Here is a 25,276-nt window from a genome sequence, read left to right as displayed (position 1 = left end):
ACCACACTGAATCCCATCTATTTCAGGCCCAGAGGCCTACTCAGCCTAGTCCTCCTGACCTATCCTCTGATTCGGAGGATGATCTCTCCCCTGCTGCATCCATCATTCAACCTGAGGATGCGAGGGGCTCAGGCGATCTCGCTTGCAGTGGGGATAAATCTGAGGGTGGCAGGAGCATCACTCTGGATGAGGAGCCCCTCTACCAGGAGGAAATTTCCCCTTCCTGCCGCCGCCACCACTCATACTCACCTGGCATGACAGATATGATATCTGAGGCCATTGAACATGGCGTAGCAGCTGCCCTTAAAAATAGGTCTTCTAACCACTCTACTCTATGCAGGTCTGCTTCTTCTGGTTCCAGACGCAGGGATGGTGATATATCGGCTTCTTCTTCGCATGAGCTCCCTGGCACATCCAGTCCCCCTTCTGTTTTTGGAGAAGAGGAACGAGATTCAGATCTCTTGGAAGATGAGGGTCTTCTCCCTGACCCACCTGCATTTGTTGGTTTGTTACAAACCTGTTGTCTTTCGCTCTCTCCTCTTTAAGGCCAAGAGGATCGCTGGCATCCCTTCCCGTAAAGTGCCTCAAGGAACAGAAGTGGACAAGGCGGACACTACTGACCCCCTCTTCATCCAGCCTAAGGTGGAAAAGGAGGTAGTTCTGTCTCCCAGACTCTTCATAGACGTGGTCCAGAACCAGTGGGCATCATCAGGTACAGGTTCCCCCCCCCAATACCTTGGATAAGCGCCTGTATAACGTGGGACCAGAGCTCACTAAGGCTTTAGAGGTACCTTCTATCGACTTACCTATAATTGGCCTTTCTTCTCCTAACACAGCCTTAGCAGCTCCTGAGGAGGCTCTTCGCTCCGAAGACAATAGAACAATCTCTTATCAAGAGTCACCAGGCTTCGGCTTGGGTCGTTAGGGCGGGTACCTCTGCTTTGTTCTTTAGTCGCTCTGCTCTCTTATGGCTAAGGCAACTTCAAGCGAGGCTCCCGGCCAGGGATATTAACAAAATAAAGGCGGCCCTAGAATACACTGCAGATGCCTCCTTGGATGCAGCCCGTTTTGTGTCCATGGCCATAGCATCCTCCATCTCCACCCGTTGCCTGCTTTGGCTAAAGCAGTGGCAGGCAGAAGCCCGTGCCAAGTGGAGACTAGCCTCCTCTCCCTATTCTTCCTTCCTTCTCTTTGCCCCCCCCCCCCATTATATCCTCTATTGGTAGAGTCCAAGGATAAGCAGAAGGTCTTGCAGCTGGCCACTAAGAAACAAGAGGGCCGCACTCAATCCTTTTACCACAGGCAGCCCTTTTGGGGTCAGGACGGGGGTTCCTCCAGCTCCCGTTCGCAACGTCATGCTCCCCCCAGGCAGGGCCCTTCCTTTTCCAACAGGTTAGGCAGAAACAACCAGAGATTCCAGCCCAGAAAGTCATTCAGGAACAATAATAACCGCTCCTACAAGAGGCAGAAGTGACTGCCTGGAGGATCTCCCCATAGGGGGACATCTGTCGACCTTCGCGGATCGTTGGGACGACATCACCAACGACTGATGGGTCAGGTCCACGATCAGATTCGGCCTTCTCTTGGACTTGCGCTCCAGCCCTCCGAACCACTTTGTCCCGTGCCCCATATCCAGGGACCTTCAAAAGAGGCTCCTAGTAAAGCAGGCCATCCATCATCTGCTCCTCATTTGGGCCATTCAACCTGTGCCTCCAGGCCAGGTGGGACGGGAGTTCTACTCTCATCTCTTTATCGTGCCGAAGTCTTCGGAGAGCTGGAGAGCAATCCTCGATCTCAAATTCCCAAATCGATTCATCAGGTACAGGAGATTCAAAATGCACTCTCTCCTGTCAATCCTAGAGAGTGTGTGCAAACACGATCTCCTCACATCAGTAGACCTCACGGAGGCTTACCTCCACATACCCATTCACAAACAACACAGACCGTTCCTCCCCTTCATCTATGCGGGCCGTCACTTTCAGTATCAGGCCCTCCCCTTTGGGCTATCATCAGCCCCAAGGGTCTTCACCAAGCTCCTGTAAGTCGTAGCAGCCTACTTACTACTTATGTGCCAGACCCATTCGGATCTTTTGATACCCGGATGACATTCTCCTGTTGTCCAGGTCACGCAACCAGGCCTTTCGGGATCTCCAGGACACCTTGGAGGTCCTTCAGGAGGTGGGATTCTCTATCAATCAGGAGAAAAGCCACCTTGTTCCCACCTCCTGTCTAGTGCACTTGGGAGCCCTCATCGACTCCACTCAGGGGAAAGTCTTCCTGTCTCGGGAACGACAGATCAGCCTCAGGGACTTAGCCTTCGAGGTACGGAGGAAACAGCAGGTCCCTCTTCTCCAGCTGTCTCAACTGCTGGGGAAGATGGTCTCTTGCTTCTCCATCGTCCCTTGGGCGCGGCTTCACAACCGCTGCCTCCAGTGGTTTCTTCTCCCATCCCAGAAGACCAACAGCAGCTGTTCCCTAGTGAAGGTCAGGTTGACTCCAGAGGCCTTACACTCTGGGCTGGTGGATCTCCCCGGCCATCTCTCAGGGGTCCCTCTTCAGGGAGCCCCCTCGTCTCGTAGTTACGACAGACACGAGTTTGACAGGTTGGGGCGCTTACCTGGAGGATCAGATAGCTCAGGGTCTCCGGTCCGACTCCGACCTTTCCCACAGTATGAATTGGCTAGACTTGAGGGCCATCCATCTAGCCCTCCTTCAGTTCCAATCTTCAATTCGCAACACACGTGCTAATTCGGACACAACAGCCAAGGCGCATGTCAACCACCGTGGGGGACGAGAGCAGTATCCCTCATGGAGTCTGCCTTTCACCTAGGGATCTGGGTGAAAGCCAACCTTCTCTCTCTCCACGCCGAACACATCTCGGGCTCCAACAACACCAGAGCAGACTGGTTGAGCCGCACAACAATCGATCCTGCGGAGTGGACTCTCAACCGTTGCATCTTCAAACAGCTGTCGACCAGGTACGGGACCCTGGTGCTAGATCTCTTCGCAATGGCATCCAACTATCAGCTGCCCAGGTACCTGTCTCGCTACACGACACCAGGCACGGAAGGGACTGATGCCTTAAGGTTCAGGTGGCCTCATGGTCTCCTGTATGCCTTCCCTCCCTTCCCCCTGATACAGAGGGTCATTCAGAAAATGATAGAGGAAGAGGCCGAGCTCATCCTACTGGCCCCCCATTGGCCGCGCCGCCTAGGATTCGCCGACCTAGTCAACCTCTCAGTGTGGCGTCTCCCCCTGATACTGTCTCTTCTGCACCATGGTTCCATCCACCATCCCGACCCATCTTGGCTCCGCCAAGGTTTTGGAGTTCCTGCAACAGGGACTAGATAAAGGGCTCATGCCTAACACCTTACGGAGGCAGGTGTCGGCTCTCTCTTCGGTTCTCTCTCCTGGGATGAGCCTTGCACCCTCATGTATGCCGCTTCATAAAGGGCGCGTCTAATCTCTGCCCTCTTGTCATTCACAGCTTCCCCTCGTGGGATCTAACCAAAATCCTTGACTTTCTCACTGGACCACCCTTTGAGCCTCTCAGGTCAGCCTCCTTGCATCACTTCACATTGAAAACAACCTTTCTGGTGGCCATCACGTCTGCACAACGGGTCTCACAATTGGCAGCCCTTTCCATCCGTTCCTACTTGTGTACCTTTCACTTAGACCACGTGGTCCTTCGACTTGATCCCACCTTTGTTCCAAAGGTCAATTTGGCTTTTCATCGGTCTCTAGATCTCACTCTACCGAACTTTTATCCTAATCCTTCTCACAGTCTCGAACGCAAATGGCACAGGTTAGACATAAGACGCTCTCTTAAAATCTATATTGCCAGGACAGCCATCTTCAGGCGCACCGAAGCGCTCTTTGTGTCTTTCCATCCCACAAACAAGGGTCTGAAGGCTTCTCCATCTATGGTTGGGTTCTGGATCCGGTCAACCATAACTAGAGCTTACCTGGCACATCACCTCATGCCTCCATCCAACATCATGGCACATTCCACACACAGTGTGGCTACATCAGCAACGTGGACAAGGCAGGCCTCAGTGGAAGAGATCTGCAAGGTGGCCACCTGGGTGACTCCTACTTCCTTTATCCGCCATTATAAGGTGGATAGATACGCTTCAGCAGATGCAGCATTCAGACGGTGGGTCCTTCAACAGGTTCTTCCCTCTTCGAGCTTCTAGCCCAGTCTCATTACCACCCAGGGACACGACTAGCTTTGGTACATCCCATGCATGACCGCTGTCTCAACCAACGTTGGAGAATGGGGCATTGGTTCTTACCTGATACGCCCCTTCTCGATACAGGTGGAGACAGCGGTCATCCCCATCCTTTGGTTCCGAGCCTAGTTCGCGGAGTGAGTTCTGGGAGCTAGGCTGGAGTATCAGAGGATTGAAAGCAGTCGACTAATGCACAGCAGTCTACTTATCTCCTTCATCACAAAAGCGGGAGGACACTCCTCTGAGGCGATGACATCACTTTGGTAGACTCAGTTCTATTGGTTACTGGCTGAGTTAACCCATGCATGACCGCTGTCTCCACCTGCTTCAAGAAGGGGCGTATCAGGTAAGAACCAACGGCCCATTCTAATTGGATCTGTTTTCTACTACTTTTCTTCATAGCAAAAGTTTGACAGTTCCCAGTTCCCAACCCTGGAAGGTTTCGATGCAGGGAAATGTATGTTGCAACATACAGTAGTGCTTATTCTCAAGCAATGCCAAACCCTTAGTACAAAATATGTGACAGTTGCCCCAGTTTTGACTTCTCTGCCTGAGGAGCAGCATTCCTATGCTATTGTCATCAAACCCTTGCTACACCATCTCAAAGAGGAAAGTCATGCAGGGAGGGTAAAGCAAGAGAGTGTCTGATTCAATCAATCAAAATTTGTTGACATCATGAAACAGAAAGGTGAGGCAGGTAGAAAGCTAGTCATAGAAGCCCAGTCCCCAAATCCAAATTATCAATGTTCCACAGGTCTGTTGTATACCATATAATGAGAAACACAGCATGTTTGATGAAACTCGAGTAATGCACTCTATCACAGTGGTTCTCAACCTTCCTAATGCCGCGACCCTTTAATACAGTTCCTCATGTTGTGGTGACCCCCAACCATAAAATTATTTTTGTTGCTACTTCATAACACTAATTTTGCTATTGTTATGAACTGTAATGTAAATATCTGATATGCAAATTGAACATAATTAAAGCATAGTGATTAATCTGTGAATCTTGGTTTGGGAGAAGATCAGCCAGGCTGGGATTTTCCAGGATAAAACAACCTCCTTGCCTGCTTCCAGCAGCAGTTCGTGGTTTACATGAGTTTCCCTTTTTAAGTTTATTTTTTTTACATTCCGTTCCCCCCATTCTTCTTTCTTTCTTTCTTTCTTTCTTTCTTTCTTTCTTTCTTTCTTTCTTTCTTTCTTTCATTCCCCCTCCCTTTTCTTTTTTCTTTCTTTCCATTCCTCCCTCCCTTTTCTTCTTTCTTTCTTTCTTAAACACAGATTAAGAAGTTGCCCTTTAAATGGGATTTTAAACGGAGGATTAAGCTACATCGAACTGTGATTCCGTCCCGAGTGGAATTCCTCGGGATGGAAGGAATGAGTGGGCGGGGCCTGTCCCCCCCTCTGGCCTCTCCTGCCAGCCCTTCCCGGGGCTCTAAAAGCCTCTGAGCTCAGTTTAGCCCGCAGGACAGGACCGGCGGCAGGGGCCGCAAAGGCAGCATCCAGGCCCAAGGTGGCTTGAATCCCAGCATGCGCCTGCCTGGGCGAGAGCCTGACCCACTGGCTGAAGCAGGTAGCCCAACTGTCTCCTGCTCTCCGGGTGCCTTTGAGCCCCTGTGCAGGCAGCTGGGCTGAAGCAGGACCGCCAACCGCGCTCGCTTCAGACATCTGTCAGAGCCGAGGTTGATCCGCCACCCAGAAGAACCCCTCTCTCCCTTCAGCGCCTCGGCCTTTCCCTGGCATGGAGACTGGGCAGGGCTGCGTCTAGGTTGTGCCCGGAGCTGGGAGGAGGCTGCTTTGCCACCCGGTGCTCTTCATGCACCTGCCGCTTCAGGACACGCTCCTGAGCATGGGCGACGCCAGTGGAGGTGGATGGTCTTGGGCAACCCCTGTGAAAAGTTCGTTTGACCCCCAAAGGGGTCGCAACCCACAGGTTGAGAACCACTGTTGTAGATGAAGAAGGATTGTTTACAGTGCAGGGCTTTTAAATGTTGGTTTGGCAAAAATGGAGGTTTCCTGTGATTTATGTACGTCAATGTTGGCTCTAGAGTCACATTTCGTACTTTACATATTCAAATGAATGAAACTGTCACTCGGGGAAAAACAAAGAAAAAGAATGTTTAAAACAGAAAGCCAAAAGAACCCAAAAAAGAGAAAATACTTGCCTTAAAACATTAAGGTAGCTACCTCAAACACAGCTGGCAGTCTTAACAACTTTCTAGCTTACCTGTCCTCTCCTTTTTGCCCCTTCCACCAATGAATGGTTGCCTTATATGGTGCTAAACTCCCACCATTCTATTTATCCATTTTCAAAGCTGTATTTGGAATTGTAAAAAAGAGAAACAAAAATCAGGCACATGCTCAATATACAAAAAAGCAACATATCCTGCCAAGATATTCAATGACTGTTTCCAATCAACACAGGTGCAATAGTCTAAATGTGACACTGGCCATGGCACAACTGCTCTTGGGGAAAAATTCAATGGAAAAGTAGCAGATTGTGATCCCTTGAGCCCCTAGAAGCCCCCAGTCTGTTTTGTGCAGCTCCTCAAATCATGGAATTCAAATTCAGCTGCAAATCATGTATTTTCAACAGATATTTTGCTGTTGGGAACACTAAATGGAATAAAGCTAGTGTTCCAAGCCTTTCCAAAGCTTAATAAACCTATGCTCCTAATCATAGGGAACCTGCCACTTCAAAAAGATTGTATTATAGGAAGTTCATGCCAGATATGCTCTAGTTCCTGCTTCATGATAATATTGGTTTACGCCTGTTTGCCAGAGCAACAGAGAACAAATTTACTTCATCATCTACGTATCAGTCTTTCAATCCTCACAATAAAAATAGTTACAGAAGAAAGCTTGAATAAAACCAAATTCTATATTGGTTGATCATTAAACCGAAACTGCATTTAAGGGATTTCCTTGATTATCTGCTTTAATCATATTCTCTTCTCCACCTTTCGCATATTTTATAACACATAGTGGCTTATTAAAACAGAATGTCAAAGGAACTGTATGTTACTGGTACAAACCAGTTCTTAAAAATATTCACCAGCCCTAGACACACCTTTCCACAGAACCATTCTTCATTATTCTTCACCTGCCTCTGCCCCTTTACCTCTGAATAAGTACCTGTGCAGAACAGGTATTTGAGGTCCTGGGCCTAAATAAGGTACTTTCTTTCACCAATGGTGCTTTGTTTCTCATTGTTCATAAAAAGGTAAAGGCTCCCCTCGCACATATGTGCTAGTTGTTCCCGACTCTAGGGGGCGGTGCTCATCGCCGTTTCAAAGCCAAAGAGTCAACACTGTCCAAAGACATCTCTGTGGTCATGTGACTAAATGCCTAAGACGCACAGATGTTGCTGTTGTATGTCGCCCCGAGTCCCTGGGGGGAGAGGGGGTGACTAAGAAGTCAAATTAAATAAATAAATAAATAAATAAATAGAATGCTGTTACCTTCCCACCAAAGGTGGTTCCTATTTTTCTACTTGCATTTTTGCTTTCGAACTGCTAGGTTGGCAGAAGTTGGGACAAGTAACGGGCACTCACTCCGTTACATGGCACTAGGGATTCGAACTGCCGACTTTTCTGATCAACAAGCTCAGCATCTTAGCCACTGAGCCACCACCTCATTGTTCATAAGAACAACTAAAAGTATAGCAAATATGTCATGTACTTCTATTAAACAATTTAGGACTGTATTTCTCAACTTGGCAACTTTTGTTGAAGTCTACACATCTTCAAATTGCCAAAGTTGAGAAACACTGTTTTAGGAAAATAAGTATATGTGGGATATCCACTTACTTCCAATGGCGGATGCTGCAATATCATTTGTGTCCCACCAATTTCCCACCATTGTCTTTGCAAAGATGTATCTATAGTTATTTCCTAACAAAGAGGCTATCATATAAAAGACACCTTGCCCCATTCCAGGCTCATTAAAAGTTCTGTCATATTCATGATGGGTAAGATAAACAACTCAGCTAGTAAATTCCACATAGAAATCCTTTCCACATCAGGAACAATATGACAAAATTTGGGCTGCCAAACGTAGTCCTCAAAATGTATAAAATTATATACGTAATGTATAAAATCATAGCATCATGGAGTGTGGAGTCATGCTCAGTGCAAGAATCAGATTAAAATCTTCTGGCTGTCCAGATTTTACAAGAATGCACCCATTGTAGCAGAGGCCATCCGTCTCCTGATAACTAGTTTCATGGTAAAATTACTCTTATTGTTTGGAAGTTTTTCCTAATATTCAACCATAATCTACCTTCCTGTGATTTAAATTTATCATTCCATGTGCTGAATTAGTAGAGAACATTCTTGGCCTTTTTTCGGTGAAGCTCTTCTTCATATACTTGCAGGGTTATGTTCATTTAATTTAATTTAATTTAATAATAAATAGATCCTTCAATCTTTTGTCTGAAGACTTAATTTCTAGTCCCCTGATCAACTGCTTGCATTTTTCTGAATGTGTTCTAATGTCTCTGAATTAAAGAGTGATACCTGGAAGCGGCTACCATAATCATGGTGTTTGAGCCATAGAGTAAACCAGAGAATCAGCCACACTGGTTTCTAAAGGAAATAAATATTTCCGTTCCTTTTGTTCAGAATTCAGCATTGACCACTTCTATGGATATTCTCAATTAGAATCTTTCCTACTGGGCCTTTCACTGGCATTCAGTACAATTGGCTCTGGGATTATTATTTCTCAGATTGGAAGAGATTTCCGCTTGAAAGTGTCTATTTACTGCCCTGAGTCATTTGACTGATTTGTTGCAAATAAATAAATAAACTAAAGAAGACTTAAAAACCACTACACATAGCCTAAAATTACAGTGGACTTTGTTGTGGTTATATCATACTGATAACTGATATTATCATTTCAAGATCTTTTTCACAATTACCATTAGCCACAATCACACACCAAACATGATTTATGCTTCCTAAAGTGAAAAGCTTTGCATCTGCCTTTGTCATTATGAGTTTTCTAGCTATTTATCTATACCAGTGATGGCGAACCTTTTTTGGCTCACGTGCCACAAGTGGGGGGAGCGCAGGGGGGTCAAGTGCGGGCGTGCCGCACCCATAATGCAACGCGTGACCCCCCCAGTGCACATGCGCGCACAACGCGCAACCCCCCCATTTTTACATTTTTGTTTGCCCTCCCCAGGCTCCAGGGGCTTTATAGGAGCCTGGGGAGGGCAAAAAGAGCCTCCCCCAGCCCCCAGAGGCCCTCCGGAGGCTTCAGGGACCGTCCGGAGGCTTCCCTGAAGCCTTCGGAGCGCTTAAAACCACCCTCCGAGCAACCCGGAAGTCATTTCCAGTTTGCTCTGAGGGTGGTTTTAAGCGTTCCGAAGGCTTCAGGGACGGTCCCTGAAGCATCCAGGGGGGCGGGGGAGACTCTTTTCGCCCTCCCCAGGCTCCCAATAAGCCTCTGGAGCCTGGGGAAGGCAAAAAAATAGCTTTTAAAAAGGTGAACTCAGCTGGCCAGCCCGCGCATGCGCGCTGGCCAGCTGACAGGCCAGCGCCTCGCGTGCCCTGACAAATGGCTCCGCGTGCCACTTGTGGCACGCGTGCCATAGGTTCGCCATCACGGATCTATACCATCCAATGTTATGTCTTTTGCTCATCCAAATCATTAATAAACAAATCTGTCAATGTTGAGTGGAGAACTTGACGCATCTGAAGAAGTTATGTCCTTCCAGTATGTTGGGGAACTTTAAATGATTATTGATATCAATTCATTAAACTGTTAAACTGTTATCTAGGCCTGACTCAAATAGAGTAGTAATCAGAATGTACGTGTCAAATTCTTTAATATAACCTTTTAAGTGTTACAGTGAAATTACTCCATCAAAAATGAAATATAGTTAGTTTGATGAGGCATTCTTGATTAATCCATGCTAATTTATACTGATCATGACATTGTTTCCAAGGTAGCCATATTTTATTATGCTTTATTATTGCTATAGAATCCCAGTAACAATGTCAAACGGGCTGGCTTAACATTCTCATTCTGTTTCCTCTTTGTTGAAATTAGGGACATTTGTGTTCCTGTAGTCATTGGGAAATTTATTCAATCTCCAGGATTTCTCCAAGGTAATTCTGATGCTTAGTCGAAGCCCCTCAGGAAATCCTTCCTACTTTGCAATTCATCTACTTCTGGACATTACAAAATATCTACCATACTACAAAAAAAGATGTTGAGTCTTTGAAAAAAGTTTAGAGAAGAGCAACTAAGATTATCAAAGGCCTTGGAGACAAGACCATATGAAGAAGAGCTGCAGATTTTGGGTCTGGCTAGTCTAAAGAAAAGAAGAATTAGGGGTGACATGATAGCAGTTATTTCAGTTTTGAGGGGCTGCCACAAAGAAGAGGGGGGTCAAATTATTCTATATATTATAGAATAATATTCTATTGTTATACTTTTTTATATTATTATAAAGCACCAGAGGGCAGGACAAGAAATAAGGAATTACAGAAAAACTTCCTAACAGTAAGAACAATTAACAAGTGGAACAGCTTGCCTTGTGGGTGCTTCATCACTAGAGGTTTTTAAGAAGAGACTGGACAGTCACCCGTCTGAGATTGTATAGGTTCTCCCGCTTGAGCAGGGGGCTGGACTAGAAGACCTCCCTGGTCCCTTCCAGCTCTATTTTCTATTCTGTCTGTTCTGTTCTATTCTATCGATTCAAAATAAAGGAGTATTTCCCTAGGTAACGTGCTCCTATTCGCAGCCTTTACAGTTGTGCATTGTATATTCTGTGGCTGGCGGTGACTTTTTCTATGTTCTCGCTGAATAAATGATTCACTGATTTATTTTGTCCTTAGCAACTTTCACCATGCACTAACACAAGTTATAATTAGGATTTTATTTAAAAAAAGAGAGAGAGAGAGAATTTTTTTTTTTTGCAATATGTGTGTGTATTTTTTTAAGAACAGTTTCTAAGATTTTCCCAGAAAGTCATTGGTACTGATTTCCTGTGGGAGGAACCATAAGGAAACAATCTGGCTGAACAGGCTCTAGAGTTGGTCATCGCCTGTTCAAGTTCCTCTCCCTCCCTCTTTTGTGTTTTTGTATCTCTTTTTGTCTGCCCTAAATCTCCATGTGTTTAGCCTACCCTGGTATATTTCATCCTAAATTCTAATGACAAACACACACACACACACACACACACACAAATCTTCCTGTATTTTTCCTTTCTTTTACTGGCAGTTTTATTTTTATTTTTACATTTAACAATCCCTAACATAGAATTAGTTGCTGTATATCAGGGATGTCAAACTTGATTTAATTGAGGGCTGCATCCGGGTTGTGTTTGACCTGGGGGCGTGGCCAGGGTGGGTGTGGCCAACTCAATGTCACAGGGCTGCAGGAGGCTGTTATGGATAAAAACAGAGCTCCATTTTTTTCTGGCAGAGGCACTGCAGGAGGCCCCACAAGCCAGATCTAAGCACATTGCGGGCCAGATACAGCCCATGGGCCTTGAGTTTGACAACCCTGATATAGATCATTTCCAACAAGTACATCACCATAACTGTTACATCTGTTTTTAGACCAGTCATTATCAGTTTGGCCCATCAAATGATGTTACAATATATTTAAAAATGGATATTTACTACTTAATTTATTCTTTTCTTAGAATAAAGGAATTTTTCTCACGCAGACATGCATCGCTACCTTTCCCAAACCTTTTTGAAGTACTGGTATTTGAAATCATTTAATCACTCAAAGCAATGTAGTGTTCCAGAAGAAGATAGCATCTATAGCTCAAGGTTGAATGTGAAGCTCTTGGTTCTCTCTGAGATTGGTGGTTTGCTCGTAAATGTTTCGTTATCCAACTAGATAACATCATCAATCTAATTTAGTGATGCCAACAAACTTAGCCACATCATTGTTCATGTTGGTATATTACTCCACTGAAGAAAATGAAAAAAAAAACTCCATCTAAAAGTTGAACTTGAAGCTTTTTATTGTACAATTTACATAAATGTAAATTACAGCCTATTGTCCATTTACAATAAAAGGCATTGTAATACAAATTTATTTTAAGGTAGATACTTAGTTTCCTTCACTCTCTTCTAACAAGGATTTGGAATCCGGGGTTCAAAAATTGGGGGTAAATATTGATAAAGAAATTTACTGATGACATGTAATAAAGTACATTATTGTGTATATAAGATTTCTAAAGGAAGTTCTTTACAAAATAACAAATATGTCTGTAAAATCCATAGAACATTGGGTTTAAGAAGCTTTCCATCTCAGGAGGGAGAACACCATATGGATTACATAAGTCAGTGTGACTGCAAATGCAAAAACCTAGAAAAGAAGAGAAGATAATTTAGCTTCGGAGTTTGGCCAGTCAAAGTCATGTCTAATTTTCTTCTGGCTTTTCCTAACACTGATCTTTTCCCAGAGCAACAGTCTTGGTGTCATTTTATTCACACACACCATCATCACAGCATACCTATCAGCTGATCTATCATACTTGAAAAGTATTACTATTGCAAAGTATCAACAAGCGCTTCTAGCTATGAGGACTTGCTCTTCTAATGTCTGTGTAGGTTGGACATAGTTCCACTGTATACATGTTGCTTTGCAGACGCCCTCTAAGATTGCAATATTAAATATTATTAACATTTAAAGCTTAAGGACACTTCTACTCTACCAGATTCTCCATTTCCCAATATCTCTGATTTCAGGTTCAAATGTTCCCCAAATTTATCCAGACTATTTGAATAGCTTCCACGACCGTATACATATACATTTGGGATTTTGGGAGTTCAAGGAGAATCAATGGCTAATCAGTGCTCACCTTTCTGTTTGACTTTCTACCCACAGACTTGCTTTTGTAAGAATAAAATTAAAGAAGACTCGCAAGTTAAATGCCTTGAGATCTTAGAGAAAGTCTCATTTTAATAATTAACTCATAATACAATAAGCTGTATCGCAATAGCAAGCCACTGATCACAAGTTATATCGTCATCAGGGGGGCTATGTCTGACCCAGGGCTAGAAAGTCCCTAAAGCCCATCCAATAACCTGAAGAGCAGAGTTAAGTAGATGTGACTATCCAACTGAAATTAATATTACTTTCTTTAGTTTTAGCTGGTCAGACCTTTTATGAGATTTGTCACAAGGCAAATACTTATGAGATTTGTCACAGGGCAAATACTTATACTAGTGAAATAAATGTGAAATTAGGCTGAGTATCTCATAAGGAACCTTTAAAATCTGTATTAATTGGGGTTAGAGTTCTCACTAGTGCAATAAATAGATAAGGAATTTCAGGTTATACATATAGTGGCTCCCTATACATGTTCCATTGAATGCATACGTTAGAAGTGCCACAATCCCTATGGAACCAGAATTTATTGCCAAGGCCAAAGTTGTGGTTCCTAAAAGTATCATAAGTTAATTAGCATCAATAAGGAACAAAGACAAAGGCCATGCACAGCAATTGAGAGTTGTCTTCAAACCCCAACGTACCTAGCCATCACTCTTAATCTCAATATTAACTCCTCATAAGAATCGGATTTTTGTTTATTAATGAAAAATGCAAGAAGTCATGACTGTTGTTATTGCAATAAGTTATGTCCAGTACTATGTGTTCCTCTACATAACAATCTGTCCTAAGATTTATATACTGCAATTCCTTATATAATCTCTAATTCTTAATAGTTTGTTTTCCACAGACTTGTTCTGTACTGTTAATTGTATTTTTTTAGAGGGCGAAGGAAGGAAAAAGTTATCCTTGACTTTTACTTTATACAATAATCCATTTATATTCTTGTAGTTAACAGATTCACCCATATGTACCTTAAAATTACCTGATTGTGTTTGCATTCTGTCTGAGCCATTTTAGTTAAAGGCATTTTCTATCTATAAAGTTTTTTCTCTGTAGGGTCACCCATAGATAAGGATGAACTCAACACAGGATATACATAGATACTTTTGTTTGGGATCTTGAATTAAGTCCCAATTACTCCCAAACCACGCCAAAAGGTGTTATACATTTGCAACAAACTTTAAATCACACGCAAAGAACAAGCAGTTCTTAAATCTCTAATGTTCATAATGTCATTTAGCCAATTTATTTTGTAACTATATATGCCTATCATTTGAGGAGAACCATAATTCAGAGGCACAGCACATTCTGATCTCGGAAAGCTCCAGACTCAATCCTGAGAACTAATTATCCATGGGGGGAAAAAACTAGGTAAGCAAACACTAATGGAATAAACACACAAATAGCCTCACTCATTATAAAACATCTTTTTAACAAAATGCTTCATTGTAAGCAGAGCTGTCATCCAGTCAGAGATATCTCAGCCTTATATCTGTTACTCCATTAGCTGAATTTTCATATAAAGTTTAAAAAACAGCTTTGAAGCAGCACACAAATATATGAGAAACTGGCAATCTGTTACTTTAAGACACTAATTGTCTCTGCCATTTTATATTTTAATAATAAAATAAGAAATTGTTACTTCTTAACAATTAATTAATCAAAAAAAATTTGTACCCAAAAAGTTTTTATCAAAAAAACAACAACACACCATTCCATTCACTTCCAATTTGTAAATAAAACCCAGTCCTCTTTGAGTTTCCCAGTGCATTTGGAAAGCAGCAGATTGAAGAAGCCTGCCCTAATTAATGAATCATTTCAATTTTAGTTCAATTTATTTCAATATACTCACCACAGCTGCTATATCTATTTGGTATATCTTGAAGTCACCACCAATAAGCTTAATTCCTATAGTCGTGTAGGCTTGCAAAACTGCTGCACTCAAATAGAAAAGTGATGCAATTACCTGGTAGAAAGCATCCTGGGGAAAAAGGACATCAGAAAAAAAAGTCTTAAGAACTCTGCAAATTCTGCTATTTATAGGCATCCACCCACATTCCCATCTCGCCCTTGTGCCACTATAAGCATCTAATATGAGCAGATGGTTCAGTTTGCATCCCTTTTCAACAATGAGCATTTATAAAATGCTCTAACATCAGTAATGACTTTTCTGACTTGTGCCAAGCATAGCACAACAATACCACAGCCTCCTTTAATTTATGCAATGTTCTCAAGTTGTTTCCTTCTACTCATTCATAAGCCATACTGAATCAGCTTGAATTCAACTCAGAAAAATGTTAAGAAGAATGCTGTAGATAAATAACTCACTAGGCAAAAAGTGATAATAGGAGAAATTTGTTTTCTGATCCGCTGCCTGAATTATTTCATTGATGGACTGCTGGCACATGACTAGTTTTAGTAAGTAGTGGTTCAAATGCCCAAAGTATGGTGAGCTTGATTATGAGGACTTCAAGTGTTGTGCAAGTTAAAAATGAAAAATGTAATAATAGAACCTATTAAACAATGATTTTTTAAAAAATATAATAATATTGAGTTTTGCTGCCTGTACATTCCAGAAAATTCATGACTTATCTTGCTGTTATTGTATTTTTCTGAGGGTCAGGGAAAGCAAAAGACGATCAATTATCCTTGACTTAATACTAATCAACAGGAAAGATTCACTTAAAGAATTGGAAGTATCAGAAAGAATAGGGAAAGCAACTGTCTCATGTTGGAACTCTTGATTTTAACAGAAAAGAAACGTGTATCTTGGACTTTAGAAATAGAAACCCTGAACAACAATGAATAGGATTTCATAGCAGGAAAAACTAATGGAAAAAAGTTGAAGATGGGTGGGAATACCTAAAAAAGAAATAATAAAAGCACAATAGCAAACAAGCAATTCCACTGGGTGAGGGGGAAATAGAGGACAATAAACGAAGCAAATGTGGTCCTTTCATTGAGGACCTGTACACTAATTAAGTCAAAAAGAGGGCTGTGAAAATATCTACAGATCCCTCACATCCTGGACATAAATTGTTTCAACTTCTACCCTCAAAATGACTCTATAGGGCACTGTACAGCAGAACAACAAGACACAAGGACATTTTTTCCACGAACGCCATCACTCTGCTAAACAAATAATTCCCTCAACACTGTCAAACTATTTACTAAGTCTGTATTACTATTACTATCAGTCTTCTCATCGTTCCTATCGCCCCTCTCCTCCCACTTATGACTGTATGATTGCAACTTTGTTGCTTGCATCCATACGATTATATTGATTTCCTAGTATGATTTGATCGCTTATTTGTACCCTATGGCTATCATTAAGTGTTGTACCTTATGATTCGTGATGAATGTAGCTTTTCTTTTATGTACCCTGAGAGCATATGCACCAAAGACAAATTCCTTGTGTGTCCAATCACACTTGGCCAATAAAGAATTCTATTCTATTCTATTCTATCTCATTCAATCAGGTAAATTCCTTAATAGATAGTAGAGTACCTGGCCTAGTTTCTCAGCAAGATTTTTTGAAAATGATTTGCCATTGCCTCCTTCCTGGGCCTAATAGAGAGTGATTGGCCCAAGGTCATACAGTTGGGTTTGTGTCACAGGCAGGACTAGAACCTCTGGTCTAGCAGTTCTTAGCCTGATGCCTTAATCACTACACCAAATTGGCTTTTGTAAACATTATATGACTTAATTGGGTATATAATATGGGTAATATGGCCTAATGATTAAATGATTACATAGATTGTTCAAAAATCTTATGTAAAACGCGTCGCTCAATGGTTCCAAATCAAACTGCAGAGATGTATTAAATGCAGTGCCATAAGATTTCACTCTTCAGTATTTGATGGACAAGAATGCGTACCAATTTTTCAAATAAGATTGAATTTTGTGGGACAACTAATGCAACAAAAATCAAAATCGCCCTTGATTAATTACAGAAATAGCTGAAATATTATGAAAGTTAACTAAGATCAATGTAAAGTCATGTACTTAGAAATCAATGACTTCACAGCGATATTTTTGAAAATATTTAGTAGTTAAGTCAGGGGTGTCCAAACTTGGGAACTTTAAGACTTGTGGACTTCAACTCCCAGAATTCCCCAGCCAGCATAGCATAGCTGGCTGGGGAATTCTGGGAGTTGAAGTCCACAAGTCTTAAAGTTCCCAAGTTTGGACACCCCTGAGTTAAGTGAATCTGTAGTATAATGTGGCTGCAAACAAATGCAAATCTGGTCTAAATCAATAGAAATACAGTTTCTGTTCTGACCCCACCTCCCTCTTCGTACACCAAAGCACTCCAAGACAAGAATACTGCCAGACGATTTATTCACAGTAAATTAACACACTGACTAGACCTTGGCAGCAATCCAGACTTCCAAGATAAGAAACAGGCACGAGAGCGCTTCTCCAGCCGACTCATAAGGCCCCTCACTGTCGGAGTCTGGTTGCAGCTCCAACGGCTCCTGCTGGGCCACAACAAGTTTCTAACTGATAAACAGTAGAATTTGGCAAAAGATTTATATGATCTGTTAGAGAAACCAGAATACTGATCATAATAAGCTGTGATGAGAGGACAAAAATGGCTAGACTGCCAACATCTGAAGCCATTTGCTTCAATACTTTGAGGATGCATCTTCCTTTTGTATAGCTCACCAGTTTTTCTGCTTCGTGTAAATTAAACTCAGGAGTGAGGAAGGATATCATGCATTGTTGTAAGATCTGGTAATTTGGAAAGAGATGAGATTTAACATACACAGTATTAGTCTCTCTGAAGTGACTTACCAAAGCAACCCAACCACTTTTTCCACCATGAGCTCCACACAAATATAAGAGGAAAAGAAGTGTAGAAATTACGAAGCAAAACACTGAGACAAACATCACCCAGCCTTGACTCATTGGGAAAATAACTTTGGTAGAAGCCACAAGGATCCAGACCAGGCCACCAAAGACCTACAAGAAAATACAAAAATAATTTATCAGTTAGAAATAACACGTTTTCACAATATGCTAGATTATGCTAAAATAGACATAGTATAGAAATCCAGGCATGGTATCTTTACAAGACTGAAACAGATTTAGAAGAATGCAGTTAATTTTTTTAAAAAATCATTTATATCCATTTGTTTTCCTAGATCAGGGTGTAAAACTCGATTGCATTGAGGGCCATTGAGGGTTGTGTTTGACCTTGGGGTCCAGGTTGGGCATGGCCAGGGTGGGCATGGCCAGCTCGATGTCACTCATGTTGGGGGTCCTGTGGTGGCCCGAGTGCTCTGCCAGCAAAAATGGGCTCCTGAATTCCATTTTCAGTTGCGACAGCCTCCTGCAACTCTAGAGTATTGTAGCGTACAAGATTTCCTCTATCCTACTTTATCTTTATAATCAAACACTGAGAGTGACTACCTCAGTATCACTCTCTTGAATTCATAATGGAGTAAAACCTTTTTGTGATTTAGGTTTATATCAACCCCAATACCATACTGACCTGAATGTGGCTTGAAGTGTACAATATCTGTATCTCTGAATTAATGTGTTACCTTTGCCAAAGAATAACAGAATAAAAGAATAACGGAGTTGGAAGAGACCTTGGAGGTCTGCTAGTCCAAACACTCCTGCCAGCTTGGTGTCATCTGCAAATTCGATGAATTCCTCTTCTATCCCCTTGCCTAAATCATTGATGAAGATATTGAAGAGTACTGGGCCTAAGACAGAGCTGGGAGTACCCACTGCATATTTATTTCCATGTAGATGCAGTTCCATTGAGGACTGCACATTGATTGCAGTTGGTCAGCCAGTTAAGAATCCATGTGGCGGGGCTGCTGTTTAACCCACATTTTTCTGTCTTATCAAGTAAGAGGTTGTGTTCTACTTTATCAGTCCAAGTAAAACATATCCACAGCATTTCGCTGGCCCACTAATTTTGCCACTTTGTCAAAGAATGCAATAAGATTTATCTGACATGATCTGTTTTTGACAAACCCATGTTGGTTTCTGGTTATGAATTTGTTCACCTCTAAGTGCTTACAGATCCATTGTTTGATTATCTTTTCCAGAATCTTCCCAGGTATTGATGCCAGGCTGATAGGTCTGTGGTTTTCTGGATCTGTTTTTTTTTTCTTTTTTGAAGATGGGAACCACATCAGGTCTTTTCCAGTCCTCTTGTAGTTCCCCAGTGCTGCGGGATCTTTGAAAGACATGGTTCAGTGGTTCTGAGAGCATGTCTGCCACCCTCTTCAGAACTTTGGGGTGTAATCCCAAATCTAGAGTGGACAGTTGTACTTTTACCATTTTCTTGTTTATTTGACTTGCTTTTCTAATCTGCATTTTACAGTATTTGGAGGGGCGGGGGAATAGTTCAGACTGTTTTTTTTCCTTTAGTGTAAAGACAGATAAAAAAATGAGTTAAACAATTCTTCTTTCTCCCTGCTGCTCATCATCTTTTTGTCGTTTTCTCCTATTAATGGACCAATCATTTCTTTGATTTTTTTTTCTGTTTTTTACATGTTGAAAGAAATGGGGGTGCAGTGGTTAGAGTGCAGTACTGCAGGCTATTTCTGCTTACTGCAGTTTGGCAGTTTAAATTTCATCAGGCTCAAGGTTGACTCAGCCTTCCATCCTTCTGAGGTGGGTAAAATGAGGACCCAAATTGTTGGGACAATATGCTGATTCTGTAAACCGCTTAGAGAGGCCTGTAAAGCACTGTAAAGGGGTATATAAGTCTAAGTGTTATTGCTATTTTTTGTTATTTTTTATTTTTGTCACAAGCCTTAGTTCATTTTGAGGCTTAGTTTCCCCGACTTTATCTTTACTGGTTCAAGTTATTTGCTGATATTCTGCCTTAATTATGTGCCCCTCTTTCCATTTTTAATACTTGTCCTTTTTCTCTTTCAGTTTATTAGAGATGAACTCTCTAGGATCCCAAACCAAGGGACATGACATGAAAAACTATATCTTGATAGCACATTTTCCCTGATCATGCATGATGACAAAGTGTCTATTTGAAATCCCATCAGGCTAGCTAAGTACTGGGAGATGTCGCTTACCACCCAAGGAATAGAATGATGGATATATATGTATGTAAACACTGGTTCATCACTGGTTTCCTTCAGGGATCTTGGAACAGCTTACTAATGAGTTACCAGTGTGATACAGAGTTTACTATCTTCTGCAACTATATTACTCTTGGGCGGATTCGGATTCTAGATGATGTTGAACCATTGGCTTAGTTGGAACAAACTCATTTTCTCAGTTTCATATTTGCCATCCAGCACTTTGCTCACAGTTACATTCCTTTGAAGCCTGGGTTTGAGCCAGCATTTCTTTTCCCAGCTCTGACAATATACAAATACCTTTTATAACTCTACTACCGATACTTGCTTTATTGCTTTCTTTTTAACATGCAGTACTTTTAACATCTAACACTTTGCTTACAGATTTTAGGGTTTCAGAAGTTATAAAGCCTTTTCCAGTAAGAAATTGGGCAGGATTTATTCTTCTTGACTTCAGGTCATGAGAACAACAAGGACTATAGAAGATTATTTTGACTGGATTTAGGGCTCCGATATGCTCAAAAGCAATAGAACAGGGGTGTCCAAACTTGGGAACTTTAAGACTTGTGGACTTCAACTCCCAGAATTCCCCAGCCAGAGTTGAAGTCCACAAGTCTTAAAGTTCCCAAGTTTGGACACCCCTGCAATAGAAGAGCTGAATCAGTCAAGTTGTCAAGATCCAGCAGTATAGGCAGAAGTATTGGGAATATTTTATTTCAATACTGCTTTGCTCAGTTATGCCATTTTATCTTTGCTCACAATTTATATCTATCTCTTTGCCCATGAGCCTGCAGCAGAATAACAAGTGCAAGCTTTTGTAGGATGATCCAGGTCCCCTATAATTTGGTATCACTAACTTATTCCCCCACTATTTTATTTGTTCTAGTACTATTTACTTGAAAAGCACTTGCCCTGATAAGCCTGGTTAAAAGGGGAAGCTGTAAGTTATTTATTTAAAGGGTTAGCCTAGAGAAGGAATTTCCTGTTCCATTTCCTTCGATTCCAGGTGAAAGGATGGGGCATCTTCTCTTCAAAAACAAATTGTGGGGATTTAATTACCTACTGAGGTGCTCCCTTTCCCTTGGGAAACATCTACAACCAGGTTCCCTGGAACTCAAAGGAGAATAAAGGCTAAATATGGCAGGTTGGGAATGTGGTACCACAATGGCTAAGACACTGAGCTGGTCAATCAGAAGGTTGGCAGTTCAGCGGTTCAAATCCATAGCGCTGCATAATGGAGTGAGCTCCCATTACTTGTCCCAGCTTCTGCCAAGTTAGCAGTTCAAAAGCATGCAAAAAAATGCAAGTAGAAAAATAGGGACCACTTTGGTGGGAAGGTAACAGTGCTCCATGCGCCTTTGGCATTTAGTCACATGACCACGGAGAAGCACTGGCTCTTCAGCTTAGAAATGAAGATGAGCACCGCCCCTAGAGCCGGAAATGACTAATATGCATGTGCGGGAGAACCTTTACCTTTATGGCAGTTTTGTACCTTCTGTTTCCCATCAGACACCTTGCTACAACTCACTACTGATAGATCTACACTTAGAGCCTAAAAATGGTAGGTTTGTATCCTGTGTTTCCCATCAGGCATCTTGCTGCAATAGGCACCTCAGGCACCTTACTACTGATAGAGCTATAGTTTCCAGGAGAGCTAATAAGGTACCACATTTGCATGTTATTTTCCTTTCATAACAAAGGCACCATGGCCCTAATTATTAGGTGCAATTGAATCACATGTGAGATGGGTGACTATATAAATATAATAAAGAAATGCAATCAATTGTTTCACAGTAATTCTGCATTGACTGCCAAAGCAGATACAGGCTTTGCTCACACAATACACAACTCTAGTTATAATTTATCTCTTTTCCAACCCTCATGTAACTATAGCAGTCAGCTATAATTCAATAATGGGTTTTGGGTTCAAGAATGCTCAAAACATATTGCGTTTGTGTCATGGGCAGATGCACAATATTTCATAGTTTATAAACATTCCCTATCTCAAGTACCTATTTTGCCACTGCATCAATCTTCCTTTACCCAATTTATTGACTGTGTTTATTGCTTACAAGGTCTTCTACTTTGCATCAATCTTCCTTTACCCAATTTATTGACTGTGTTTATTGCTTACAAGGTCTTCTACTTTGCATTAGTGTGTGTCAGACAGCAAACAGCAGAGAAGCAACCAGTGATAGGCAATTTTAGGATAGAAAAGTAGGCTGCATGAACTTCGCTATCACATGCTTTATTTGAATCTGCTTGATTGAGGTTTGACAATCATGATTTGGGACTTTTAAGATATTATGAGAACCCAGTCAGCTGTGATTCAGTAAATCCTTTTAAACGAACTATGGCTTCATATGGTGTGCCAATTGGACAATACTTTATCAGCTCCCCACTTGGGACAATTTCCTTGTTCCTTGATTTCCCAACCTTGAAAATGTTTTCATTTGCCTTTCTCAGGTAGTTTTGATTGCTCGGCTAATAGTATGGTTTCTTCCAAATCATTTTGCTTGCATGGATAGAAATTCCTCTTAAAGCACAAACACACGGCTGAAACTCTTCCTTCTAGGGACAACTGTGACAGACAAGCAATGCTGAATCCAATAAGGGTTCTTGTTCATACCAGTTAGAACCAAAACTCTGCTGTTAAGAATCAGAGCCAAGGAGGCTAATTAGTTGCTATATCCTCTTCCACCTCCCCTAGCTTTACATCTTAATAATTTACTCTGGTAAATTGTTCTGTGGGGCTGACTGAAATTTGATTTGGGGAGAATTTCTATCAGAGTGCAGGAATTTTTCATCCAAGGATTTTGTGAAGACAAAATAGGGAGAGAAAATTCTACTTAAATTTTCTCATCTTGAATTACTGAATTACTTGAATTACTCAGAGTAAAGGCACTAAATATACAGCATTGCTATTTACCTGACTTGTGATTTCTATCCTGCTTCAATTGGGTTAAATCTAAGCAACTTAAAAAGTCATACAAAAAAAATAGTTTAAATTGCCATCATACAAACATTTCCCCTAAATTCTGTATGACTTCTACTCTAAAAACAAGACTTCAACATTATCAAATAATTATTTTCTACACTATATAATAAACAAGAATGGTACATGGGGGCTTTGAAAAGATTGTTCTCTAGGTAAAATGCATGTTTCTCCTGGCATCTCTCCCAAATCTCAAAATGGCACAGTGGTTAGAGTGCAGTACTGCAGGCTACTTTTGCTGACTGCTAGCTGCAGTTCAGCAGTTCAAATCTCACTGGCTCAAGGGTTAACTCAGCCTTCCATCCTTCCGAGGTGGGTAAAATAAGGACCCAGATTGTTGCGAAATTTACCCATAATTTGGATTTCCCTGGACATTGGAAAAGGAAGTTGTGACTGAAGACACATACTTTGTAGTCTGTTTCATAGCTCTTTTCACTTGAGCCATCATAAATAGATTAATTTGAGTGGAGAACAACAAATGATCTGGGACAATGCATGGATATTTACCATAGCCTCTTGGAGGAAATCAATAAGAGTAGGCAATTATGTAATAAGTGAGAAATTTCGATCACTGTAGCCCCCAATACATCTAAAGGCAACAGCTTTAGAAAAAGCTGAGCTGTATGCCCACATTCTAGATTCCACCTCTCTCCTAGGAAGAAATATTTTCAGTTCCAGGAGCTCCACTTGTTTGTGGAGAAACAGAAAATGATGATGCCCAAGTGAGGCCAAGCAAAGTAGCCCCAGGTAATGCAGGTTTTAAGTTTTTTTCCAGGTGGAAATATTTATTTTAAAGCAACACAATAGCAATACATTATTAGCACTGCTAACATGTAGTGTTTAGTTTCCTTGTACTAAATTATAATAACTACATCTTGAGGTTTCTGATCCATTATTTGAAGGACATCTATGGGCTCTGGCACAAAAGAGCTTTCGATTGCTTCAGAAGCAACTATGGACCTGGATGCTCTTATGATATGAAATAAAAATACTGTAGATAATAGAGAGGGGGCAGAGGCAGAGAGAGAGAGAGAGAGAAAGACAGAGAGTGGGAGGAGAGAGGAAGAGACAGCGAGAGAGGAAGATGGTAGGTAGGTAGGTAGGTAGGTAGGTAGGTAGGTAGGTAGGTAGGTAGATTGATAGATAGACAGACAGACAGACAGACAGACAGACAGACAGACAGACAGACAGACAGACAGACAGACAGACAGACAGACAGACAGACAGACAGACAGACAGATAGATAGATAGATAGATAGATAGATAATAGCAGAGGTGGGTTCCTACCGGTTCAGACCAGTTCTGCCAAGTTCTGCCAGACCAGTAACTCAGCTGCCACACTCCTGAACCAGTTCTATCGGCATCGGTGGCACCATCTTGATTTTCAGTTCTGCGCATGCAGCATTTTTTGCGCACCAAATTGGCAGTAATCCCGGCAGCAACCCACGATAGATAGATAGATAGATAGATAGATAGATAGATAGATAGATAGATAGATAGATAGATAGATAGATAGATGATAGATAGATAGATAGATAGATAGATAGATAGATAGATAGATAGATAGATAGATAGATAGATATAGACAATAGACAGACAGACGATTGATGGAGAGAGAGAGAGAGAGAAATGGAAGGGGAAAATAATTGACAATGCCCTATAACTTTGGGTAGAATTACTTGCTGAAGTACAGCAAACATTTCCACTTCCCATGTTCTAATCATTATTTCACTCATTCCACTTTCCACGTGGCAAGACGTCCTGGGAGCAAAGATTCACTGGATGGTGAAAGATTGCCACGTTCTTTGTACCAAGTACAGAACTGGTGTTTTGTAATATTTGCATTTATTTGCACATATGCAGGTTGAACACTGAAAGATGAACAACTTACATATTTTAAAAGGCAGGAGTACCAGAAGACGTCAGCAATTTCAAACCTGCCACACTAAGATGTCTATGAGTCCAAATTTGTCCTTTTTTATATATACTTAAGCTGTTGGTTATGCAATTGTCCTGCTTGGTTTGCAAAAAACAATGTCTTCTCATTTGTAAATTTGTGTTGCTTCCTACACCTGATGCACTTTTTAAAAGGGGGGGGGGGCAATGCTTCAGTTGTACAGTTGCAG

At 41.7% G+C, this 25,276-nt stretch overlaps 1 protein-coding gene across 1 annotated transcript in view; it reads right to left on the bottom strand.

Moving 5' to 3' along the window:
* Positions 1-12,262: 12,262 nt before the first annotated feature.
* The window catches only part of MAL (mal, T cell differentiation protein (MAL blood group)), a 28,963-nt gene continuing 15,949 nt past the window's right edge, over positions 12,263-25,276 (bottom strand). Inside the window, exons 2-4 of the mRNA XM_081944976.1 lie at positions 17,892-18,059; positions 14,947-15,075; positions 12,263-12,566 (exon numbers count right to left, since the gene is read on the bottom strand). Of these exons, the coding sequence (XP_081801102.1) occupies positions 12,492-12,566; positions 14,947-15,075; positions 17,892-18,059 (372 nt within the window). The 3' untranslated portion in view covers positions 12,263-12,491. The remainder of the gene's footprint in view (positions 12,567-14,946; positions 15,076-17,891; positions 18,060-25,276) is intronic.

Source organism: Natrix helvetica (genome assembly GCF_964273705.1).
Source record: "Natrix helvetica genome assembly, chromosome: 2".
Lineage (NCBI taxonomy): Eukaryota > Metazoa > Chordata > Lepidosauria > Squamata > Natricidae > Natrix > Natrix helvetica.
This window is presented reverse-complemented; position numbering and strand designations above follow the sequence as displayed.